This window comes from Vulpes vulpes, chromosome 7 (assembly GCF_048418805.1).
Source record: "Vulpes vulpes isolate BD-2025 chromosome 7, VulVul3, whole genome shotgun sequence".
NCBI lineage: Eukaryota > Metazoa > Chordata > Mammalia > Carnivora > Canidae > Vulpes > Vulpes vulpes.
Genome location: NC_132786.1, coordinates 43,823,840 through 43,847,028, shown reverse-complemented (window position 1 = coordinate 43,847,028; position 23,189 = coordinate 43,823,840). Strand labels below are relative to the sequence as shown.

General features: G+C 33.8%; 1 protein-coding gene across 4 annotated transcripts in view; it reads left to right on the top strand.

Moving 5' to 3' along the window:
- The first annotated feature begins 1,623 nt into the window (after positions 1-1,623).
- MSR1 (macrophage scavenger receptor 1) overlaps positions 1,624-23,189 on the top strand; it is a 79,984-nt gene continuing 58,418 nt past the window's right edge. For 2 of the 4 annotated variants that reach the window (XM_072763612.1, XM_072763613.1), the window contains exons 1-5: positions 1,636-1,774; positions 2,202-2,291; positions 13,419-13,525; positions 16,207-16,320; positions 21,815-22,227. In XM_072763612.1, the coding sequence (XP_072619713.1) occupies positions 13,423-13,525; positions 16,207-16,320; positions 21,815-22,227 (630 nt within the window). In that variant the 5' untranslated portion in view covers positions 1,636-1,774; positions 2,202-2,291; positions 13,419-13,422. Of the gene's footprint in view, positions 1,775-2,069; positions 2,292-13,418; positions 13,526-16,206; positions 16,321-21,814; positions 22,228-23,189 lie in introns of all 4 variants that reach the window. The other 2 variants (XM_025984569.2, XM_025984570.2) reach the window with 2 other exon arrangements.

Here is a 23,189-nt window from a genome sequence, read left to right as displayed (position 1 = left end):
TCTACCTAGTTCTCTGATAAGGCATCTTACATATAGTAAGACCAAATAGCTAGTATCCTGTTATATAGTATAATATTAATATATACATATATATGTATAGTTGACCATTGAACAACATCAGGGTTAGAGGCACCGACTTTCTAATCCCCCCCCACACATACACTTGAAGATCTACATATAAGTTTTGACTCCCTTAACACTTAACTAGTAATAGAATAGCTTACTGTTGACTGGAAGCCTTAACAATAATGAAAATAGTGGATTAATATACATTTTGTATATAATATGTATTATACATTGTATTCTGGTAATAAAGTAAGCTAGAACAAAGAAAATATTAAAATAATAAGAAAAAATACATTTATAGTACTATACTATATTTATTGAAAAAAAAATTTGTATATGAGGAGACCCAGTTTGTTCAAGCTCATTTTGCTCAAGGGTCAACTGTAGTGTGTGTGTGTATGTGTGGGTATGTGTATACAAATATATGGAGATAGGCTGAGGATTGTGGAAGTAATCAAAGAAGTGGTTTGCATTATGGAAGTAAAAATATATACATACAATATTACAGAGACATCCTAGTAATATAGTCCACTTTGACAGAAATAAATCTCATTAGGATAGAATTTTGGAAAGTTGATGTCTTACTTAGCTTGTTATTCCCAGAGTCTGACTTTTCTAATCACATAGTGTTGACAGGGGCACATAAATTTAACAATGTATGAAGGAGTTTTTAAACTGAAGATTTTTTTTAAGATGACAAAAGGACCATATTCTATAACATGATGTATTTACAAATGGTTATAAAGGAAATAGAGTGAGTTCTGGTGTGTGTCTCCAGTACCTCTTCACTAAGAATTTGGTGATAAATTTAAACTAACATGGTTAAGGAGTGGCCTAAAAGCCTTCATGCAGATTCAGTCTGCATCCACATCTGTGATCCTAACTTCTTGTCTAAAACTGCCTGGCTAAATGGTTCTGCTGCTTGTTTAAATGCTTCTGTAACTGTTACTGTTAGCCTCTAAGAATGGCCGTGTGATACTGTTAATTTCTGCCTCCCAAACTCTGTGCCTTGTTCCTGCACCTGCATTCTTTCTACCAGGCTTATTGTCTTCTAAGATAGCGTTCTATGGTGTCCATTGGCATCATGGCAAGACCATTTTGGTGGTCTCTGTAGGAAGTATGATCCCTCCCTGTTTGGGATACCAAGAAGTCTCTGTGAAACATAAACACTCTCCTCCAGAAGAATTAGATCTAAAAATTAGCTTATTAATGTAATGTTGTATGTTTCTTGTGTGTGTTCTACTGGAATTTGAATGTGATTAAATGAGATGCAAAGTGAAAATTCTGACAAGGTGATAGAAAGTGAAAGAACTTTGTTTGCTCAAACCCCATACTTGAGACCTTTTTCCTTCACTACACTCCTGGGGAAATCCACAACTTGTTAGGTGCTTAAAAGAGATCTATGAATAATGTTAACATCAGTATAGATATAGCTGGGAAATGAGCATTATTGGATTATTACCTTTTTTTAGATTTTTTTTTTTGAGAGGAAGAGAGAGAAGGGGCAGGAATGTGATTGGGGGAAGCATAGTGGGAGGAAGAAGCAGACTCCCCACTGAGTTGGGAGTCAGATGCAGGGGGTGGCGGAGTGGAGAGACAGCTCTATCCCAGGCTCCATTCCAGGACCCTGAAATCATGACCTGAGCTGAAGGCAGACACTTAACTGACTGAGCCATCCAGGCACCCCTTGGATTATTACTTTTACTCGGTAGATATCCATGTGTTTTGTGTTTGAAACTAGAAATGAGGGATTTAGGAGAAAGGATGAAGAAAATTACTTAAACATGGAGTCTTCTCTCAATGTAGAATATGAAAGAGAAGCCAATTAGAATTAATAGAAGATAAAGAGATTAAACCAAAATAATAGACAGTGAGAATGTTACAGAAGGCATACAGATTTTATAAAAAAGGAAAAAATTAATCTGACACATATCATGGACCCTGTTACAATAACCCTTGTTTCTTTTTCCTTTTACTTCTCTTTTCTTTTGTAATGTTCTAAGTGGGAAGAGGAATGAGTTATCTTACAAATTTAGATTTTGCAAACTTGTGCACTGATGAGAGTAATATTGAAGTGCATTGTGAAGAAGAATTTTCAACACACAAATGTGTCATTTCCTTTCTTCATGGACCAGATGCTGAAATACTATGTGATAAAGATTTTAGGTCTCAACTCTAAAGAGAGGGAAGTGGATAAATCAGTGCTGCTGTCTTTTGGACGAACGGTAAAAGACGTTTATTTTAATGTTTTTCCAAAATTGCTTCTATTGATTATATGTGTCTACTCTGTGTATGTGTGTGTTTGTGTGATAGGTGAGATGTATAAATATGTATGTTTATATGTATACATACATACATGTTTCTGTATAGATAATAATTTTTGGTAGAATTTCCCATTGCTAATAACTTGATCTGGTTATTTCAATGATTAAAAAATAGAGATTTCTGCTAGGTTTTTTTGTAAGAGAAAAATGTATGTGTGTGCATAAATATACATGAAATATACTAATTATCCTGTAGGTTGAACTAGTAAGAAATTTTTGCCATTTAATTGTCCATATGTTTTAAAAAATGTATTGACTTTATTCAAAATATGATTGAGACTATTTTAATTAATCTCATTACTTTTCATATAATACTTATGCCTTTAACCTAACGCCTATTAGTACCTGTGTTTGCTTTATAACAAATATTGGTTGGATATTTACTATAAGCCGTTTGCTGAACTAGATGGAGGGAAGAGATCAGAAAAAATAAAATATAGCCTGTCTTCAGGAAGCTCATGATCTAAGGCAAATAGCACAATAGAATTTGAGCACTTTAACTAGTTCTACAAGTGCTACAGTTAACTACTAAAGAAATGTCAGAGAGGTCAACTTACATTACTTAGAGGGAAAGGATTTCAAAAGGTCTTCATGGATATGTTTAAGCTTAGGTTCTTCTTGAAGAATGTGTGAGATTTACAGAGCATAAAATGGGTGTTAGCATTCTCATTGGCCCTGTTAGAATAGTGATAGAAAAGTCACAGAACTGAGATTATAAATGTTTTATACAGTATTTAGGAGCTAATATTCTGCGGGTACATGCCTATATTTAAATCCAAGCCTCTCTACTTCCTAGGTGTTGAAGACTAACTAGTTACTTAAATATTCTGGGTCTTAAGTTTCCTAACCCTGTGAAATGGAGAAAAAACTGGTATATGCCTCATAGAGAGGCTATGAGGGTAAAAGAAGAAAAGCCCATATTAAAAAAAAATGGTACTTAAACGTATTTATTTATTGATGGTTACCTGTGTACTAGGCAATTTTAAAAAAGTATTTTAAGTTTTCATAATAATTCTTAAACTGATATTATAATCCTATTTTAGATATATAAAGGAAGTACAATCAAATCACATAAATTAAAAATTTGCCAAAGGTCACATAGCTAGTAAATGGCACAGTCAGTATTCAAGCCTAAACTTCCAATTCAAGGATGAATTCACAACCAAAGATGAGCATCAGTGGCATTAGGCACAATTTGGATGTTTCCATTCTTTTGTTAATCTCTCTTATAGATAATATTCCTTAAAAGTAGAGCTATTAGTTTTACAAATAATTAATTTGATTTTCATTCATATATATTTTTGACTGTTCATACAAAACCAAAGTTTTTATTTTTAAATAATAAGAAAGGTACTTCTTGGTGTAAATAATATAGGTGTAAATAATAACTTATTATTACACCAAATCTTAAGGATTTATTTACACCAAATCTTAAGGATGAAATTAAGGGTTTGATGATAAGTCTGAATTGGGAATAGTCTTAGAAGAAAGAATATACATTGAACATATATTACATATAAAGACTTTATGCATATCTATATATAGAAAGTTCCACTAGGATGTCTAAGCAATTGATATGAATAAACAAAAACCCAAGGAAAAAAATAAATAATAAATAATTGCATGGAAATATCTCTTCCACATTAATAAATAATAAAAAACAAAAGCCACTTTTAGATATCATTTCACTCCTATCAAAATCAAAATGATTTGAAAATAAATATTACTACTAAATAATGGTAAATTTGGCCTAAAACTGCCATGCTCATGTATGGTTGGAATCTTTGTAAATTTTTATGATCTTTTTAAGGAACACTCAGGCAGTAGATACCACGAAGTTTAGAGTTTTCCTTTCACCTGGTAGTTCAACATATGGTAAATTATCCTAAAGAAACATTTAAAAGGAGAAAACTAAATCATGAAAATATTTATAACATCATTATCATCTATATTAATAAAACATTTCCCTCCAAAAGAAAACGGAAAAAGTTCTTAAAATTACATTATAGTAAAATGACAACATAAATAAGATAGATTTGATGAATTACTATTTGGCCTATCAGTTTAAATTTTTAAAAAATCACATGAAGTATAAAAATATTGATATGATTTTAAGGGAAATATATAAGACCAGATGGTAATATACACAGTGGTATCAACTATGTAACACAGATGCATATGTGCAAAGACTCAAATTTCATATGAAAATGATGGTATTTTGTCTTATATAAAAATGAATAGATGACAGAATTTTTTTCGAAATATAAGTATAGTTGAAATACAACATTATATTGATTTCAGGTATACAATATAATGATTCGGCATTTATGTACATTACAAAATGATCACCATGATAAGTCTGTCACCATACAAAATTATTACAGTGTTATTTACTGTATTCCCTATGCTATCCTTTACATCTCTAGTGACTTACTTATTTTATAGTGGAAGTTTATATCTCTTAATCCCCTTTACCTATTTTGCTCATCCCCCTATTCCTTTCCCTTTGGCAACTACTGGCTTGTTCTCTGTATTTATGAGTTTGTTTCTGTTTTGTTTTGCTTGTTTATTTGTTTTGTGAAAATATGGTATTTGTCTTTCTCTGACTTGCTTCATTTAGCATAATACCTTCTAGGTCCATCTCGTGTTGCTACAAATGCTAATATTTCATTATTTTTTCTGGTTGAGCAATATTCCATTATATATATCTTAAAGAAGCACATCTTCCTTATCCATTTATCTATTAATGGACACTTAAGTTGCTTACATATCTCTGCTATTCTAAATAATACTACAATGAACAAAGTAGTGCATATATCTTTTCGAGTTAGTGTTTTCATTTTCTTCAGATAAATACCCAAAAGTGGAATTGCTGGATCATATGATATTTCTATTTTTAATGTTTTGAGGAACCTCCATACCATTTTCCACAGTACTTGAGCCAATGGTGCATAAGTGTTCTCTTTTCTCCATATTCTTACCAACACTTGTTACTTCTTTTCTTGTCTTTTTAATACTAGTCATTCTAATAAGTATGAGGTGATATCTCATTGTGGTTTTGATTTGCATTTTCTAATAACTAGTGATGTTGAGATTGTTTTCATGTGTCTGTTGCTCATCTGTATGTCTTCTTTGGAAAAACGTCTATTCAGTTTCCCTGCCCATTTTTCTTTAAATCTAACTGGTTTTTGTTTTTCTGAGTTATATGAGTTTTTTTATATACTTCAAATAAATTAATCCTTTATTGGAGAATATGACTTGCAAACATCTTCTCCCATTTGACCCACCTTATCTTTCATATTGTGATAATATTTTCATAATAAAAACAAGAAAAACTGAAGGATATGTTTCCAAACAGGTTAACATTGAAACACTTTCATTATGGTTTTCCTGTTGCAGCTTCTGTAAACTTTTCACCCACTTTATAAAAAGCTGATATTGCAGAGATGTGTTTCACTTCTCATGAGAACATGCTTTTAATAGATTATACAAACTCAAAAGATTTCACAACCCTTTTTCAGTGCATTGACATTTGGTAGGAATGTAACTAAATGTGAGGTTACTTTTTCTCTTTGGAAATGACATTTAAAGGTATATTTGAATTGTTTGAATTGTTCACTGCCTGCTGATAAAACTTTGCATGTGTGTGTTCTCTAATATGACTAAAGAAAATTACAATGATAATATCAGTGTAAAGAACTAAAGTAATGTGGTAAATCTAATAAATGACTGAGGTAAAGTAAGAACATTGAGGGTGAAATTTTTTGTCTCAGTTTCTTATTTATGCACAATTCAGAGAAAAACCTTTTATTTCATGATGTATACCAAAACGACTTTTAAAATTTCTACATGAGTGAAATACAAACTTTTCTTGAGGCATATCCTCAAATATGAAAACTAATCATCTTGCAAAAAATAATTGTCTTGCATTTATTTATGTTATTCCTTATAATGCATTTATGTGTGTGATGAGCACCTGCTAAGTGCTAGTAACTTTCTGTCTTTTGAACCAAAGAGAGAAAAACTACAGAATCCTGTACATTATCTACTCTTATTGGGTAGAGTTCCTCTGATTAGAAGAAACTGGAGACCAAGTCAAGCAAGCCCCTAAGTTCCACATTAAATAAAATGGATCAATATTAATAATGAGCTCATATTTCTTTGTCTGCTAGTTCAGCACAGTAACCTGTGAAACTCTCAGATTTGGGGTCCATTGAGCTTCTGAATCCCATCCATGTTTCTTTTTTCTTTTTCTCAAAATGGAAACCTAGCTTTATTCTTTGCTTTTTCAGCAAAAGACGTTGAAACCCTAAGGTCAGCACTTTCACTTTCCCTTTCCTGAGGTGTAAAACAGCACGTATTAGTTATTAATGCTATTTTCCCCATGTCTGTATTTTGTACATTGAGTAAATAATGAGTATGTTCAGTAAAAAAAAAAAAAAAAAAAAGAGGGTTAAAAGTAGATAGAAAATAGAGGAGATAAGTAGGGGAAAAGTATTTCATGTTGGTTGGTGATAAACTTTAGGGGGGATAAATCCAACCAGGATGGAGAAGAAGTGAAAGAGGTACATCATAAGTTTAAATATGATGCTCGAGAAAGGTCTAAAACAATGAGGTTTTAATCAGAACCTGAGTGAGATGGGAAGGTGTTCACAAGTTTTGAGCAGAGGAGTGCTCCCTTTCAGTAAGGGAGCTATTAAAACAGTGCAGGTGACCAAGATCATGGGGCTTGAACGAGGATGTTGTAGCACAAGTGATGAGAAGCAGTTTCTTTTTTCTTTCTTTCTTTCTTTCTTTCTTTCTTTCTTTCTTTCTTTCTTTCTTTCTTTTCTTTCTTTCTTTCTTTTCTTTCTTTCTTTCTTTCTTTCCTTTTAGCAGTCAGTTTCTATAGAGGATTTGAAAACAAAACAACAAGATGTAATAACAAAAGGATGAGAAAAGGTGGGGGCCAAGAAAAACGCCCTAGATTAGGAACATACTGGAAATCCAAATAGTGATTTTTTTTTTAATTTTTATTTATTTATGATAGTCACACAGAGAGAGAGAGAGAGAGGCAGAGACACAGGCAGAGGGAGAAGCAGGCTCCATGCACCGGGAGCCTGACGTGGGATTCGATCCCGGGTCTCCAGGATCGCGCCCTGGGCCAAAGGCAGGCGCCAAACCGCTGCGCCACCCAGGGATCCCCCCAAATAGTGATGTTATTAGGCAGCTGCATATACAGTTCTGGAGAGATCTGGGCAGGAGATAAAGATGGAATACTTTAGGAGATGAGGAATTAGCAGGGAAAATAAAACTCCTCTCAATGTAGTATCTTAGTGCACTCTTTCTCAACAGAAAAGCATGAACATGACCAGATTTCTGGTATACACTCAGTGCCTTTCATTTTTCTACATTTACTACTTCTGGACATTTCAAATCTGCTCCTACCTCTACTGTACAACCAAAATAGCTCAAATTCCATATGACAGGTCATGCATGTCTTGAAATTCTTCTTTCTTTTCCATAACCTTGACTTGTTTTTCTACCATGGTGTCGAACATTCTTCCTTATCTTTAGTACTAGCTCTTCATGCCTTACTTGCCCACTCAATATGCTAGTTGTTGAATTTATATCCCTCATATTTTTTTTCCTGAAAGATATTTTCTATTCTGATTTTTTTATTCTATTCTTTGTTCAAGTGCTACATTTTTTGTGCTTGTTAATCAATTCTTTTAATTTCCTCCTCTTTCTTAATGCCCTTGGATTCTCCCCTTAAATGCCAACCCTATGCTACTATCCAAGATGCGTGGCTGGGGTAGATAAAAAATGAATTGAAATCCATAAATTGAGGTAGCGAGGAAGGAAGGGCTCCAGGGAAGTCAGAAGTTGCTTTGCAGTCAGATAGGAGTCTTGTGGGTGACAGTAATATAGAATAAAGTCCTGGCTTCTAGTTTGGGTGATCATGCTTTACTACCACCTCTGTATTATCAATATATAGCCATATATGTGTCTGACTGCATTAATGTATGCCCCACTACACAATAAATAGAAGATAATAATAAATAAATGATTATCATGACAGTTGGCTAATATGAATGGATGATATGCCAATATCAAAAATTCTGGAAAGATAAAAGTTAGGTCAATGTGGAAAATACACCATTGTGACTAGTTGTATTATTTTAAAAAATCTGATTCTGAGACTTGAGATCTGAGCTGGACATTTTGGCTTGGTCAGTATGCAAATACTGGTCCAAGCCACAGAAGCAGATGAGTTTCTTGGAAAGAGGATGGCATTTAATAACAACAGAAAATACCAGCAGTCTTATGGCAGCACCATCTATGATTAATTTAAACAGCTTCTTAAAAACATTTTTCTGGAAAAACATATACCAGTATTACGTACAGTCCATGATTCACCAACCTCTGTCATACACTGCCCCAGAAAACAAACAAAACTTCCCTTGGTGCATTAGAGTAGCCAGACAGGAATATTTTTCACTCTTCACTCTACTTAACAGATTTCACATTCATCTCCCTTCCAGCCCTCCAGGTTTTATATAGCCCAGATGTGGTCAGTTAGGCTAGTCCATTTGTAGACATTTAGTAGAGGGTTTTCTTTTTTAAAATTTTAATAAAACTACCCAAAGAAACTATAGTTTGAAATACAATAACTTGTACCATGTTTATCATCTGCATAAGCCCATAAAAAATAAAGTAAAGCTTAAAGGCCCAAATAAAAACAAAATTGAGCCTCATCTCTATTTCAACATGAAAGGGAAATAAGTAAAATATTTAATGGCCAATGTATGTTTTATCACTAGTAATATAAGCCAGGTCACTACTGCCAAAGCAAAGAATAATTTTTAATTTAATTTTTATAGGTACTTCCTCAATATTATATTTTGGGTAGGTTGGTTAAAGCCAGATAAATTTATGCAATCAGAAAAATAAAAGAAGAATTCATGAATAGATTGCCCCCAACTACATGCTTCTGTGGCCTTGTCTGCTGGGCCCTCTGCCTCAAACTAATGCTTCTGTGATGCTGATTCACTCTACTCTCCATGCTGTCCCTGCCCTTATGCCCTTTAGTAGATTTCCATCCCTAGGATACTCTTATCCTAATTCCTGCTCACTTTTCAAAACTTTGATAAAGGGATCATCTTTTCTGTGTCCCCACCATAACTATCCCCTTGGTCAAAGAACTAATCACTCCCTTTTGGCCTATGTCTTTACTTTGGTGTGTGTGTGTATATATATACACACCAAAGTATATGTATATGTGTGTGTGTGTGTGTGTATATATATATATATATATATATATATATATATATATATATATACATATCACTGTCAGATGATTATAAAGATTTTTACTCTTTCATATTAATACATAAGATCTTTGGGGGTTGTGAATATTCTATGTGCATTGATCTTGGCATGCTACTGAATTGCTTAGTACTTGATATAATGATACACAATAGAAATTTGTTGGATTGGCCTATATGAAGGGATAGGTATTTCTATCTTAAAGTCATTGATTGGAAGTATCCTAATATCTATTTTTTGTTTGTCTGTTTTCATGGTGTAGCATCTAGCATTCTAGAGCCACCTTAAAAAAAAAAAGTAGAATTCTTTCTATCTCCCAAGTAAACTCCTTTAACCCATGGCTTCTAGATTACAAATTTAGTTGAAAGAACATGTGGAGCTTCTAAACAAGTATATGGATAAAAATAGCATTCATCCTGCTTTATTGAAGCCAAGATTAGATCAGTAGATTGCCATTATGGATTTGCCACTTTCTTTCTTTAAAATAATAAAATGTTTAAGTTTTCTGTAAGAAGCATCTGTATAGATTTAGCAGTTGTCATATCATATATGTATACATAAACACACAGGGAATGATTTGAGAGATATCTCCAAAAACAATTCGAGGAATCTGTATTGTTGCTGAAGTTCACAAAGATACTTTTTGCATGAAAGCAAATCTTCATTAAAAACATGTTAACAGATTGCTCAAATATTGTAGCGAGAGAGAGAGAGATAGCTCCCAACCTTCCATCCATGTTGGGGATTTATGTTGAAGAGTGGTTCTCAAAGAGAAATAGGTATTTGGAATTGTGTGGGTGGGGATAAAGTTTTTGCCGTTTTTTTTTGTTGTTGTTGTTGTTGTTGTTTTGTTTTGTTTTTTGTTTTTTGCTAGGGAAGCAGTAACATAAGGACTGAAAGACGTTATTGACACTTGAGGGTGGCAACCAGGAATGATACACATTCTCCACAACAAAGATACTCCTTCAAAAAAAGGAGCTTTCCCAGCCATGGTGTTAGTAATGCTTCCCTGAGAACTACAATGAGATGTTGTCAACTGGATCTGACAAAGTAAAAATGGGTGCTAATAAGGAAAAAGCTAGAGTGAATGGCAGTGTGTCAACAGCATGACATAGTCACCCAGTCCTAACATTTGGTTCAGTTCAAGGAAGCTACCAGAAATGTAAGGATACAGACTACAAAAAAACAATAAAGAAGAAAGAAAGAGGAAGGAAGGAAGGAAGGAAGGAAGGAAGGAAGGAAGGAAGGAAGGAAGGAAAAAGAAAGAGAGAGAGAGAAGGGAAGGAAGGACAGAAGGAAGGGAGGAAAGGAGAAAAGAAAGGAAGGAAGAAAGGAAGGCTAGATCTGAGTCATGGGCACAACTCATTTGCCAGGAAGTTCTTTATTAGAAGCACATCCTTTTGGTCACAGTATCTACAAATATCCATCTTGTTTAAAAACCAAAAACAAAACTAATATATGACAATATCTTATTAAAAAAGTCTAGTCCATTCATTTAGCAAATATTTATTAAATATATTCTTTATTACAAGTTGCTTTAGATCCTGCTAATTGATGAATGAAAACAGACATGGTCCATCCTCTTATGTCATTCAAGGTCTAGAGAGATTATCAGATTCAACAGGTTTCATCTTTTTTACAAAAATATTACCATCTAGAAGACTAATAATATGAGATCTTTCCTTTCATTTATGTGAAAATGGAGTTATAGTATCACAAATATTAGGACAAAAGCCATGGTCATGCCCAAGGAGGAGGGGCCAGTAAACAGCCTGACAGGAAAAGATTTCTGGTTAATAGCAGGCATATATAAACATACACATTATGACCCCATTCTTTTAAAAAAATATTTTTTTAATTCTAGTTAAAATACAGTGTAATATTGGTTTTAGGAGTAGAATTCAGTGGTTCATCACTTACATTCAACACCTAGTGCATATCACAAGAGTCCTCTTTAATCCCCATCCACCATCTAGCCCATCTCCCACTCACATCCCTCCATCAACCCTCAGTGTGTTCTCAATAAAAGTCTCTTAAGGTTTTGTTCCCCTCATATTTGTGAGCCCATTCTTTATAAACTAAATTAAAAGATAAACAGCTTTGCTACATTAGGCCCAATTACTTTGAACTATAGTTTTAAAATGAATTCAGCTAAGCTTTCTCATCATGTTAGTTTTTAAAATTGTTTGTTTGTTTTGCTTGCCAAGTAAAGCTATCATCCAAATCAAATAATAGAATAAATTTAAAAGGGGGAGATAGGGGAGTTTGCAACTGAATTATCCAATATCCAATTTGGTTTCCTATAATGGTCAATTTTCCCAGATAATTATTTCTTTCTTTTACTTTATCTCTGAGTATGAAAAGAAGATCTAAGTCCTTTACCTTCCCCCTCTGTCCCCTTTCTCCACAGTAGCCAAATCATTTAAAGACAGTCCTTGGTCAGATCAAAGGATTTACAGGAACTACAACCAATCCATAGAATGATGTATATACAAAGATTGTCATTGCAAACTGCAAAATAAAGAATCGCCTTGGTAATATTTAAAAAGAAATATATTGACAGTTCAGTCACATCCTAACTGCTCAATACCTCTCCCCAAAGCAGGATGAATGTTTGCATAGGAATGATTGTCCTCCATTTCCTGGACAGGATGTGAGTTTGGTGTCCTAGAGTTGCCTGTGCACTCAGTTAAAACCTCAGCTGTACTGAATCCCTAACTCAGCATTAGAGAAAATAAGAAATGATCAGAAGATGTCGACTTTATGCTAAATTTATCAATCAAATGAACTGAACTGTTTCCAAGAAAAAGTCATACATTTTTTTTTTCACTGAAAAATGTTTTTAAAATGTGGTCCTCAGACTGCTGGCAGTCTGCATCATTAAGAGAACTTGTTGGAATTGCAAATTCTTGACCCCTACCTTAAATAGCAGAAACTCTTGGGGTGAGGCCCATCAATCAAGCCTCTCAAATAATCCTGATGCATCTTAAAGAGATATAGGCATAGATTGTGTCATAGAATATAAATGTGCTCAAAAACTACAAAGACATATTTATGGTGCACTCGATATATAATGAGGGAAGCCCTGAAAGAAAACAATACAAATAAGAAGAGAAAGGAGAGTTAAGTTTTTCCTGTGCTTTAATCTAGTGACTAGACTTTATCTTTCAAAAGTGATAAACAGATGCCTTGGCAAAGGAAAAACTGGCTCATGAGGCTCTGATAAAAGATCACAGGAAATATTTGCTTCAGATTTTGCGTAACTGTTTGTTTTATCCAGAACCTCTAATAAAAGATCACAGGAAATATTTGCTCCAAATGTTGTTCAACTGTTTGTTCTAAGGGAAATTCTTTTTCTTTTCAGCTAAACAGTTGTTTTCTATCACTTCGGAAAAGATTTTTTTTTTTTTTAAGGTAAGGGAGTGTTACCTCCCCCTCTCAAAGAACACACATCTATAAACACAGATACACATTTGTCCACAGAAAGATACATGAGTGGATTCCATGTAGGTCTGTCTTTCAATGTTAAAATTAAAACTTGTGGGTAGATACAATATATTGCTAGATATGGCAGATGGGTAAGGTAAGTTTAAGTAATCAATCTTACATGTTCCCTTGCTAAAATTGAATTTGAGTTTTAAATTTCAACTTGAAACATTATGCCAAAGGACCCTCGACCTTTCATGTGTAATGAATATGTTTTTCCCATGTGTCTGATAGAAGTATGGAACCCTGGGATAGGTTTCCCGATCACCAGGATGACCCTGATAACTACTCAGAATCTGTGAAGTTTGATGCTCGTTCAATGACAGCCTTGCTTCCTCTGAGTAAGTAGAAGGGTGGGGTGCCCATGGACTTGTCCTTACAGGTAGTGACACTGTGTAAAATTACAGTCCTGGAACTTACCTTACCTTTGTATGAATGTTAAAATAAGACTTATTGGATAAGTAGGTCTTCTCCTCTTTTCAGGCCAAAGAGAAAATAAACTTAGGTTGGACTAAGGAAGCTTTGTAATAGGTGAAATTGGTCCACAGTATTGATAGAGTCCTCTGATTTCTAGCACCACTAATTAATATCTGAAAATCATGGGTGGTATGTGTTTGTATTAGGCTCCTAGGGCTGCTGTAAGAAATCACCAGAAATAGTGTGGCTTCAAACATTTATTCTCTCACAGTTCTAAAGGCCAGAAATCTGAAGTCAAGATCTCAGCAAGGCAGCTCCTTTTCAAGGCTCTAGGGAAGAATCATTACCCTCCTCTTCCTAACTTCTAGTTGCTCCTGCCAATTCTTATTGTTCCTTGGCTTATAAATGCATCACTCCTATCTCTGCCTCCATCTTCACATGGCCGGTCTTCTTCCTGTGGCTTAATGTGTCCTCTACTCTTCTTGTAAGGACACCAACCATTGGCCAAGGGCCCACTTTATTCAGTATGACCTTATCTTAACTTGATTATACCTCCAAAGACCGCATTTCCAAATAAGATCCCATTTACAGGCAACTGGGGTTCAGAAGTCAATAGTATCTCTTGTGTGGAAATAATTCAATCTACAACAGTGTTGAGACAGAGGTTTGCATGGTTACAAGAGCTCAAAAGAATCAGTATTCGGTTATATCTGGATGGGTTCTTTTTTTAAAAAAAATATTTACTCATTTAAGAGAGAGAGAGAGAGAAAGAGCACAAGAGAGAGTAGAGAGCACAAATAGGGGGAACAGCAGAGGGAAAAGCAGACTCTCTGCCAAGCAGGGAATCTGACATAGGGCTCAATCCTAGGACCCCAAAACCATGATCCAAGGCAAAGGCAGACACCCAACTGACTGAGCCACCCAGGAGCCCCTGGATGGGGTCTTTTAAGGCAGCAGGACCTAGTTGCGTATAATTCTGCTGAGCTTTAAAGGCTGAATACATTTCACCAAAAGGGTAGAGTGGATGAAAGAGGATCCACAGAAATTTCAGTCAGAGGAAGCAGCATATGCGAGTGACAAGATGGATGAGTTCTTACACAGACAAATCTGAAATACAGACGGTAACCCCAAGGCATAGGGGTATTGCACTCTACACAAACGATAGATGGGAGAGTGTGCGTGGAATTGATGAGACAAAAGGAAAAAAGATCGTAGTAAAAGCTGTTTAAGGTAGAGATGTTGAGAGATTGAGGAGGGAGGACAGAGGCATTGGAGACAGAGAAAAGGCAACAGGAACTTTGGAGAGCTACTTGAAAGGCAGAATGCAGAGGATTTGATTGTAAATTAAAAATACAGGAGATGGTTGATGAGTTTCAGGCTCATTCATCCTGGCAAAAGGATATCCCATCTTGCTTGTTTTGTGGGTTGTTCTTTTTCTTTTTCCTTAGATCTTTCTCTCTCTTTTTTTTTTTTTTTTTTTTTTTTAGCTTTTCTGGGTCTTATTTTTGCTTAAAAATTTTCTCTCCTTTTCAATCCTTCGTAGATCATTGTAAAATAATATCTAAACTTTTGTTTTTAAATTGGGAATTTACCACCTTTTTATTGTGCAGTGAAACCAATGGCCATGGGATAAAATTTTTAGAAAAATCTAAGATTTTTTTAAAGTTATTTGAGACAGAGAAAGAGAATGAGAGAGATAATGAGCAGGAAGAAGGGCAGAGGGAGAAGCAGACACACCACTGAATGGGAAGCCTAATGTGGGGCTCGATCCTGGGACACAAAAATCATGATCTGAGCCAAAGGCAAATGCTTAATTGAGCCATCCAGGTGCCCAGGAAAGAAATTTTTAATGGGTGTCTTATTCACCTAATCAGAGAAAATGTCTTTGTCCCCTACTAAGACTCCCATCCACATTGTGTTAACTTTTCTACAATTAGTATCCCATTATGTGAATCACTATTCCCAATAAATGGATAGTATGAAAATATTAATATTTTCTGAAATGCCCATAGGATGGGCTTCATTGATCTATTCCAAAGTTTAGTCAAAATGTGAACACTTTTCTTTCATTTTTTTCATTTTTAAAGTATTCAAATCATAAGAGGTATCTAAATACAGAATTATTGAAATGAAATTGGAAAAGAATTTGCATAATTAACATTGAAAACAGATGTCTCTTTTATCTGATTTAAAGTCTGAAAAAAATCATAATTATATAGTTACTTGAGGAATCTGATTTTTGCTCAGAATATATTCCCACATGAAACAGAATAAAATTTATGTTTGAATATGTTGGCATCATTATTAAAATGTATCCAAAACATATTAAAATTTGTCAGCTAACTAATGCCTCTAAATGAGACAAGTACAAGTATAGAGGACAGTTAACTGTCATAGATGTTTAGTTAAGGAAAATAAATCAGATGTTCATAGTGAGGTCCAGATTGGCTTTTCCTATGACTGTTCTTTTGCTTCCTCCTGAATAAATGGGGACCAATTTTTTGTTCCATAGGCTTGGTAGCAATGATAGAACTGGAGATTACCAAAATGCTAGGTAAGAAGAGTTAAGTTTTCTAACAGTAGGTTGGGGTTTTGTTTTTCTCAGATCCTAAAAATGGCCCTGCCGTTCAAGAGAAACTGAAGTCTCTCAAAGCTGCACTGATTATCCTTTATCTCCTTGTGTTTGTAGTTCTCATACCAATCATCGGAATAATGGCAGGTACAGTATCTAGAGTTTTGAAACTTAGCAACTCATTCTGTGAATTAGTTATTGTAGAAACAAAAGCAAGAGTTCAATCTTTTGTATAGGGGAGACTCACAAGGGAAACGTCATATCACAAAGTGTTCCTCAAATTCATAAATTAAAAAAAGATTCTTCAAAGTTATTTAGTAAAAAAATAAAAAATAGAATAGAGAATGGAAGATCAAGATAAAAATATAGGTATGTTAAGGTGAGATGGAATGGATTAGACCATTCCAAAAAATGTTATCCTCTGGAGTCCTATGTACTTCTAGTGGTGGATCATGAATTTTATAATAAGTATTCCAGTTGCCAATGTAAAGATATAAGCAGGACCATTTACATTCACAATGCCTAAAACAAAACAAAACAACAATAAGAAGACAAGCCAGTTGTTTTTTTGGGGGGAGAACCTCTTCTGTTCCTAGTACTGAGAGGAGAAAGAAATATTCTGTAAGTTTTCAAAGAGGAGATCTTGCACAATAATGACCTATATTTCAGGGATATCTCTCAGGAATATGGCCACATGTTTCATAAGGCTATTATTTAAAGCATTTCTAAAAAAAAAAAAAAAAAAAAAAACATTTCTAAAAATAACCTGATGGCATCTCCTCAAAATAAAAAAAGAAAGTTTGATAAAACAACAACTGTGACAGTAGCTGTCACTTTTGGAATTTACTACAGACACTGGCTTATAAGTATTCCACAGATTATCTTAATATACCTTTACAATTGCCCTTGAGCAGACATATACTTATCCTTATTATCCACAAAAGGAAACAGACTATTCAGTAGTAGAGCTGCAGTTGTCACCCATGAGTCTTGACTCCCAACCTCTATGGTCTACTATCTCCCAGTGTAATTGAATTTTTAGAACAAATGTGATTGGCCAATTAAATGCATGCACACACAAACGCACACACACATGCAAAACAGTTTCCATAATTTTAGCCAAGAAAATATTACCACAGGTAAAAATTAATTCCTATTTTGATCATTAAAAAAAAATGAAAACAAAAACTAACCACAGCAAACCAAACTGATCAGCCAAGCAAACCAACCACAGCCATCTATGGAAAAGGACCTGATATGTCTGTCATTACACAGCTGACTTCGTGATGAATTGAGATTATTTGTATGTTGTTTATGTATAGCTTTTGTTCATTTGAAATGCACAATTGAAAGATGTTTCATTGCTTGGGATCATTAAATATAAGCCAGTTATAAAAGGCTATCACTTTTATATAAACCATGGCCTGCAGAGTCAATGCCAGGAAATGCAACTTCTATCTAGCAGACGTGCAAAATGGGCCAATGAAGTCTGGAAAGAATTCAGCATTTTAACAAGTTCAAGGCCTTTGGGCTATTAGAAAATACTACCAAGTTTCCATATTCATTGTTGTGTTGAAATGACTGATCCAAAGTAGTTTTGTTAAAAAAAAAATAGAATGGAAGAAAGAAAGAAAGGCATTTTGTTTCCTAAAACTATAGCAGGCATCTAGTAAGACTGACAAGAAGTTAAAAATGTTCAAATCTTGTAAGTTCACTTTAGCACTTAAATTCACCAGAACTTGGAATAGATCTCATTGTTTCTGTCACACTTGAATAAACAATTGACAAATCCATTTTCAACTTTAATTAAGTTATAGATCATAATATTTTTCAAAAACAAAACAAAACAAATGCAACACATATCTCTACTTGATATTAAAAAATTACAAATAAAGACAAAATATACCCCAAAAGATAGGAATTACCCTGTTTTGGCAAATATGAATTGATGGATGAAATAAAACGTTGTGCATAAAAACTCCATTTAAATTTAAAATATCTTATATGATGAAAGATACTTCTTTTTTTAAAAAAAGAAATATTTTATTTATTTATTCATGAGAGACACAGAGTGAGAGAGAGAGGCAGAGACATAGGCAGAGGGAGAAGCAGGTTCCATGCAGGGATCCTGAGTGTGGGACTCCATCTGGGTCTCCAGGATCACAACCTGGGCCCTGGGCCCAAGGTGATGCTAAACCACTGAGCACCCGGGCTGCCCGATGAAAGGTACTTCTTAATGATAAAAGCTACTCCATATGCTGTCATTTCTTAATGAAACTCCCGTATCTCTATCATAGTAAAACAACATCATAATGTCTCTGTTCAATAAAATACAATCTAGGATTAATGTACATATAATTGTTGCTGAAATACTGAAGACTCTTTAGCTCAAAATAATACAAATTTTTGGCAAGAAAAGATATTAGCAACATGAAGGAGTGAATGTGATCTGTGAAATCAAATATCACTCTCTCCCTGGGGGTTTGCACAAGCCATAAAAGTTTGTCTCCTTTCAAATATGAAATAGAAAAGTCACAAAATGCCATCTTTCCAATGGTAATGAAAGAGATGAACATTTGAAAATCTGAACTCTGGCATTCTTTAGCTAGATTTATGGTACAGAGTTAAACAGTTTTTTTTTTTTTTGAAAAGTTAGGATTAAATTAGTTTTCCTATAGGATTTGGGAAAACAAACAGCGTTGTGCTTGTAAATCTGTAAGCAAAATGTAGTCTTTATTGTCAACTTTATGGTGAAGTCCATGTCAGATGGAAGCCTTTGGTCACGTGATATTTTGTCAGTTCAAGTCTTTCCTCTCCATCCTGTGAAAAAGATTTGCTTTATCCATATGAAATAAAAACTGTTTCCTGGAAGAGAAAAATTACATGGTTGAGCAATTAGATCACTATGCTTAGTAAAATAAAGTCCGGATACTACAGTAGTCATTGCAATGCCCAATCTCCCCCAGTTTTCTATATTAAACAATATTAATTGTTTATTGAAAATATTGATGCATACAGATAAATAACTCACAGAATTCGAATCCAAAATATTAATAACACAAAAGCTGAAAGTTACCAAATGCTTATATACCTGGAAATAATATAAGCACTTTACATATATTAGCTCATTGAATTATTTGACACCGACTATTAGTATCTATCATACAATTAGTATAATAGAAGCACTGACAGGATAATTTGCCCAAGATCACAGATTAAAAAGGAAAGAGTGAGAATTGCTAACCCAGGCAGTTCCACTCCAGAACCTGGATTCTTACTTTCTACCTAAGAAAACAATAATCATCATGAAAGGAACATTTTTAAGGGACATATTTGAAATAGTTTTGTAAAAATTGTTAGCTTGGATCTCTATAATAGTCAAAATCCTTTCTCAGTTTTACATTTCCAGAATTGCTCAAACAGTGCTCTATACTTACAGGTGCTTAATATATAAATCATAGAATTAAATGCCTGAGTGAGCCTGTCAGTCCAGAACTTGCCCCTCACAATGTAATATATGTGATGAGATTAACTAAAAAATAGACTTTTTAAATCCACTTTATTGATAAAGTAAGAAGTATAAAATAACACAGACTCTGTGGTTTATATAGAAACATTGTCAAGCATTTTATTAATTCAGATAAGCTAATTTTAAAGAATATAACTAGGAAGACATGATATAATGTGGCTTCTTAAAAATTAGGATTTAATCGCATACATAGCTTCATACTTATTCCTCATATAATAATAGCTACAATAGTAGCCATCATCAAAGAGTTTAAGTAAAGATGGTGAAGACTGTAAACTAATATCATATCTTTCATGGATAAGGCACTTTAATTTGAATAGAATTTTCCTATGGGCCATCTGTGTGCTATGGGATTTACATGCCGTATCTTATGCATCCTGAACATCACTGTTGGAGGTAGTTACTACCTGTCTTTGAGGAACCTAAGAAGAGAACTTTCCCAAAGTACCCCAGCTAGTAATTGAGGAATGGAACTAGATTCTAGAATCAGGCAGCTTGTTCCTGACTAAACACCAGCCTTTCATTTATATAGCAGGTAACCTTGAACTCAGGGTGGAGCTAATTATCTTTTATGTGTTATGTCACTTAATTCTCAAAAATCCATGTGGCTGATAATATTGCCATATCATTTTTTACTAAGAAAACTTACATATCAGGTATAGCTCTTTATGTAGATATATATTTCAAACCATATACAGAAACTCTTTTTATTGCTAAATAATGATCAAATGTGAAAAATCTTAATGCATTCAAAATAAATGAATAAAAGACTGATATATATGTAGATAAAATAATAATATAGATAGATACAGAGGGAGATATGAAAAAAAATCTTAACTATCACTGATCAGTACTAAAATGTTATTTAATATTTTCTTTATTGTGCATAATTATGTGCTCTTTTTATCTGCAAAGCTAATGTTTATGCCTTTCATGATTTGAAGCTCCATACATGTTGCTCTAGATCCTTTCACAAAGTAATTGCCTTTTTTAGAGGACATGTGCCCATTTGGAAATATATATTGGCAGCTCTGTGTATCCCCCAAATACCATTTAATAAATAGGAAGGAAAGAAGGAAGGAAGGAAGGAAGGAAGGAAGGAAGGAAGGAAGGAAGATCTTTCTTTCTTTCTTTCTTTCTTTCTTTCTTTCTCTCCTTCCCTTCCTTTCTTCCTTTCTTTCTCCCTTTCTTCCTTTCTTTCTTTTTTAGGAAATAATTACTTAAAAGATTGTTTATCAAAGAATTGGGTATATTAGTAAAAACAGAACAAATTAAGTGAAGGAGTTTTGTTAAATAAATCTAGTAGATCCATGCAGATAATACATTGGTATTAAAATTATTTTTGTAATAATAATATGCTAGTGAAAAGAGACAGATTTGGTATACATACAACCAAAATGTTGGCATTTAACTCAGGATAGTGAGATTAATGGTAAATTATTTTTTCTTTGTTACCTACCTTTTAAAAGTTTTCATTATGAATATATATTTTAGAATGGGTAAAGAGAATTATTTTAAAAATAATATTTTTAAAGTGAAAAAAATATTTGCTCAATTTCCTGTCCCACCAATAATAAATTAGGCCTGCATAAACTGAAAATGACAATTCTCTGCCAGCTTAAGTGATTGGATGAGGAAGATGAGCCAACAATTTATTCATATGGTGGATAACACTAATACTTATACTTTTACCACATATTGTTTTTGTCACATCATTTATCTTCCTAACAGCTAATGTATTCAACATGCTTGCTTCAGATACTGTGTTAAGCATTATCTCATTTTATCCTAACAAACCTGAGGAGTAGGACACAATGCACTTCATAATCATACTGTCAAAGCCAAATACGGTGGTTCCAAAGATGCATATAAGCAGCAATTCAGAAAGAATGACTTGATCCTAGAATAAATTCTAATGTAAAGTGGGAAAAGGAGGCTATCTTCCTTTCTATAATGTGTGTCATGTGGTTCACACATTGTATATTTAAAATAAGTACCCAGTTTAGGACAGCATTCAAAATGTTAGAATGGAATGGAATGAAACAGAATGGAATGGTATATGTATTTAAGGACACAGGCCATGACTCTGTTTATTTTTACTTAAATATACAGCACAGCTCCTGAAGTGGGAAATGAAGAATTGCACAGTTGATCCAATTAATGCAAATGATATATCTCAAAGTCTCACAGGAAAAGGAAATGACAGTGAAGATGAGATGAGATTTCAAGAAGTTGTTATGGAACAAATGAGCAACATGGAGAAGAGAATCCAATACATTTCAGATACAGAAGCCAATCTCATAGATTCAGAGCATTTCCAGAATTTTAGTCTGGTGACTGATCAAAGATTTAATGATGTTCTTCTCCAGCTGAGTACCTTGGTTTCCTCAGTTCGGGGACATGGAAACATGATAGATGAAATCTCCAAGTCGTTAATAAATCTGAATACCACATTGCTTGATTTGCAGCTCAATATCAAAACACTGAATGACAAAGTCCAAGACAATACATTTAAACAGCAAGAGGTAAGAGTTTTTGTATTAGAAGGGTCATATGCTGGATTGAATCCAATATAGATCTTGTCTACTCAAGTAGTTCAAGAAAACAAAATTTGCAAACCCCATTTCAACACATCATCCGACTTACTCTGATTCCTCTGGCAATCTTACCAGAAGGTTTTACATGGATTTACCTACTGTCTTCTCCAGATTCCCAACAAAATGGGGAATTTTTTCCATTGGATATAGACTCTCTTAAAGTATTTTAATTATATAAATCCTTTTATAGTACCTCTTAAGACGCATCTAAGCCAATTATGATTTTTAGATTATCTTAGTAGGTACTCTGTATTTGTAAATTTTACAACAGGCCCAAATTTCTTTATCATCAAAGAAATGGAAACCTTATTTACAGTAATAACATCAAAATCAACATTTTAAAATAGTTTATTTCATCATTCCCAAGAAGTATACATAAGTTTTAATGTGTAAAGACAACTTTAAAGAATTAAATTTTGAATAATATATACATTTTATTTTTATCATAGACTCAAATACACAAGAAAGCAAGCAATGTTTAAACCAACTTGCCAGCAAGTTTCATTGTAGGGCCAGATGTAAACATTTTAGACTTTGGGGACTACAAGGTTTCCCTTGGGACTACTCACCTCTGCCATTGTAGTATAAAAGCAGCCATGGACAATATGTAGACACACAAGGAAAGCTGTGATCTAGTTATTTACAAAAACAGACTTCAGCCCATGGACCATAATTTTCTCACCTCTGCTATAGACTATTCTGTGGCCAACTGGCTGGATTACCTTGTACTGATGAGAAAGAAATTAAGAAGCAAATCCCTTATTTTGAAATTGTATTGTTGTTGTTGTTAAATAATTATAGCTATTCCATACCATAAAAAATAAGCACAACTAAAATTTAACTACTCTTGTGAAACAACAATCTTTGTATTATCAAATATCTGAGACCTA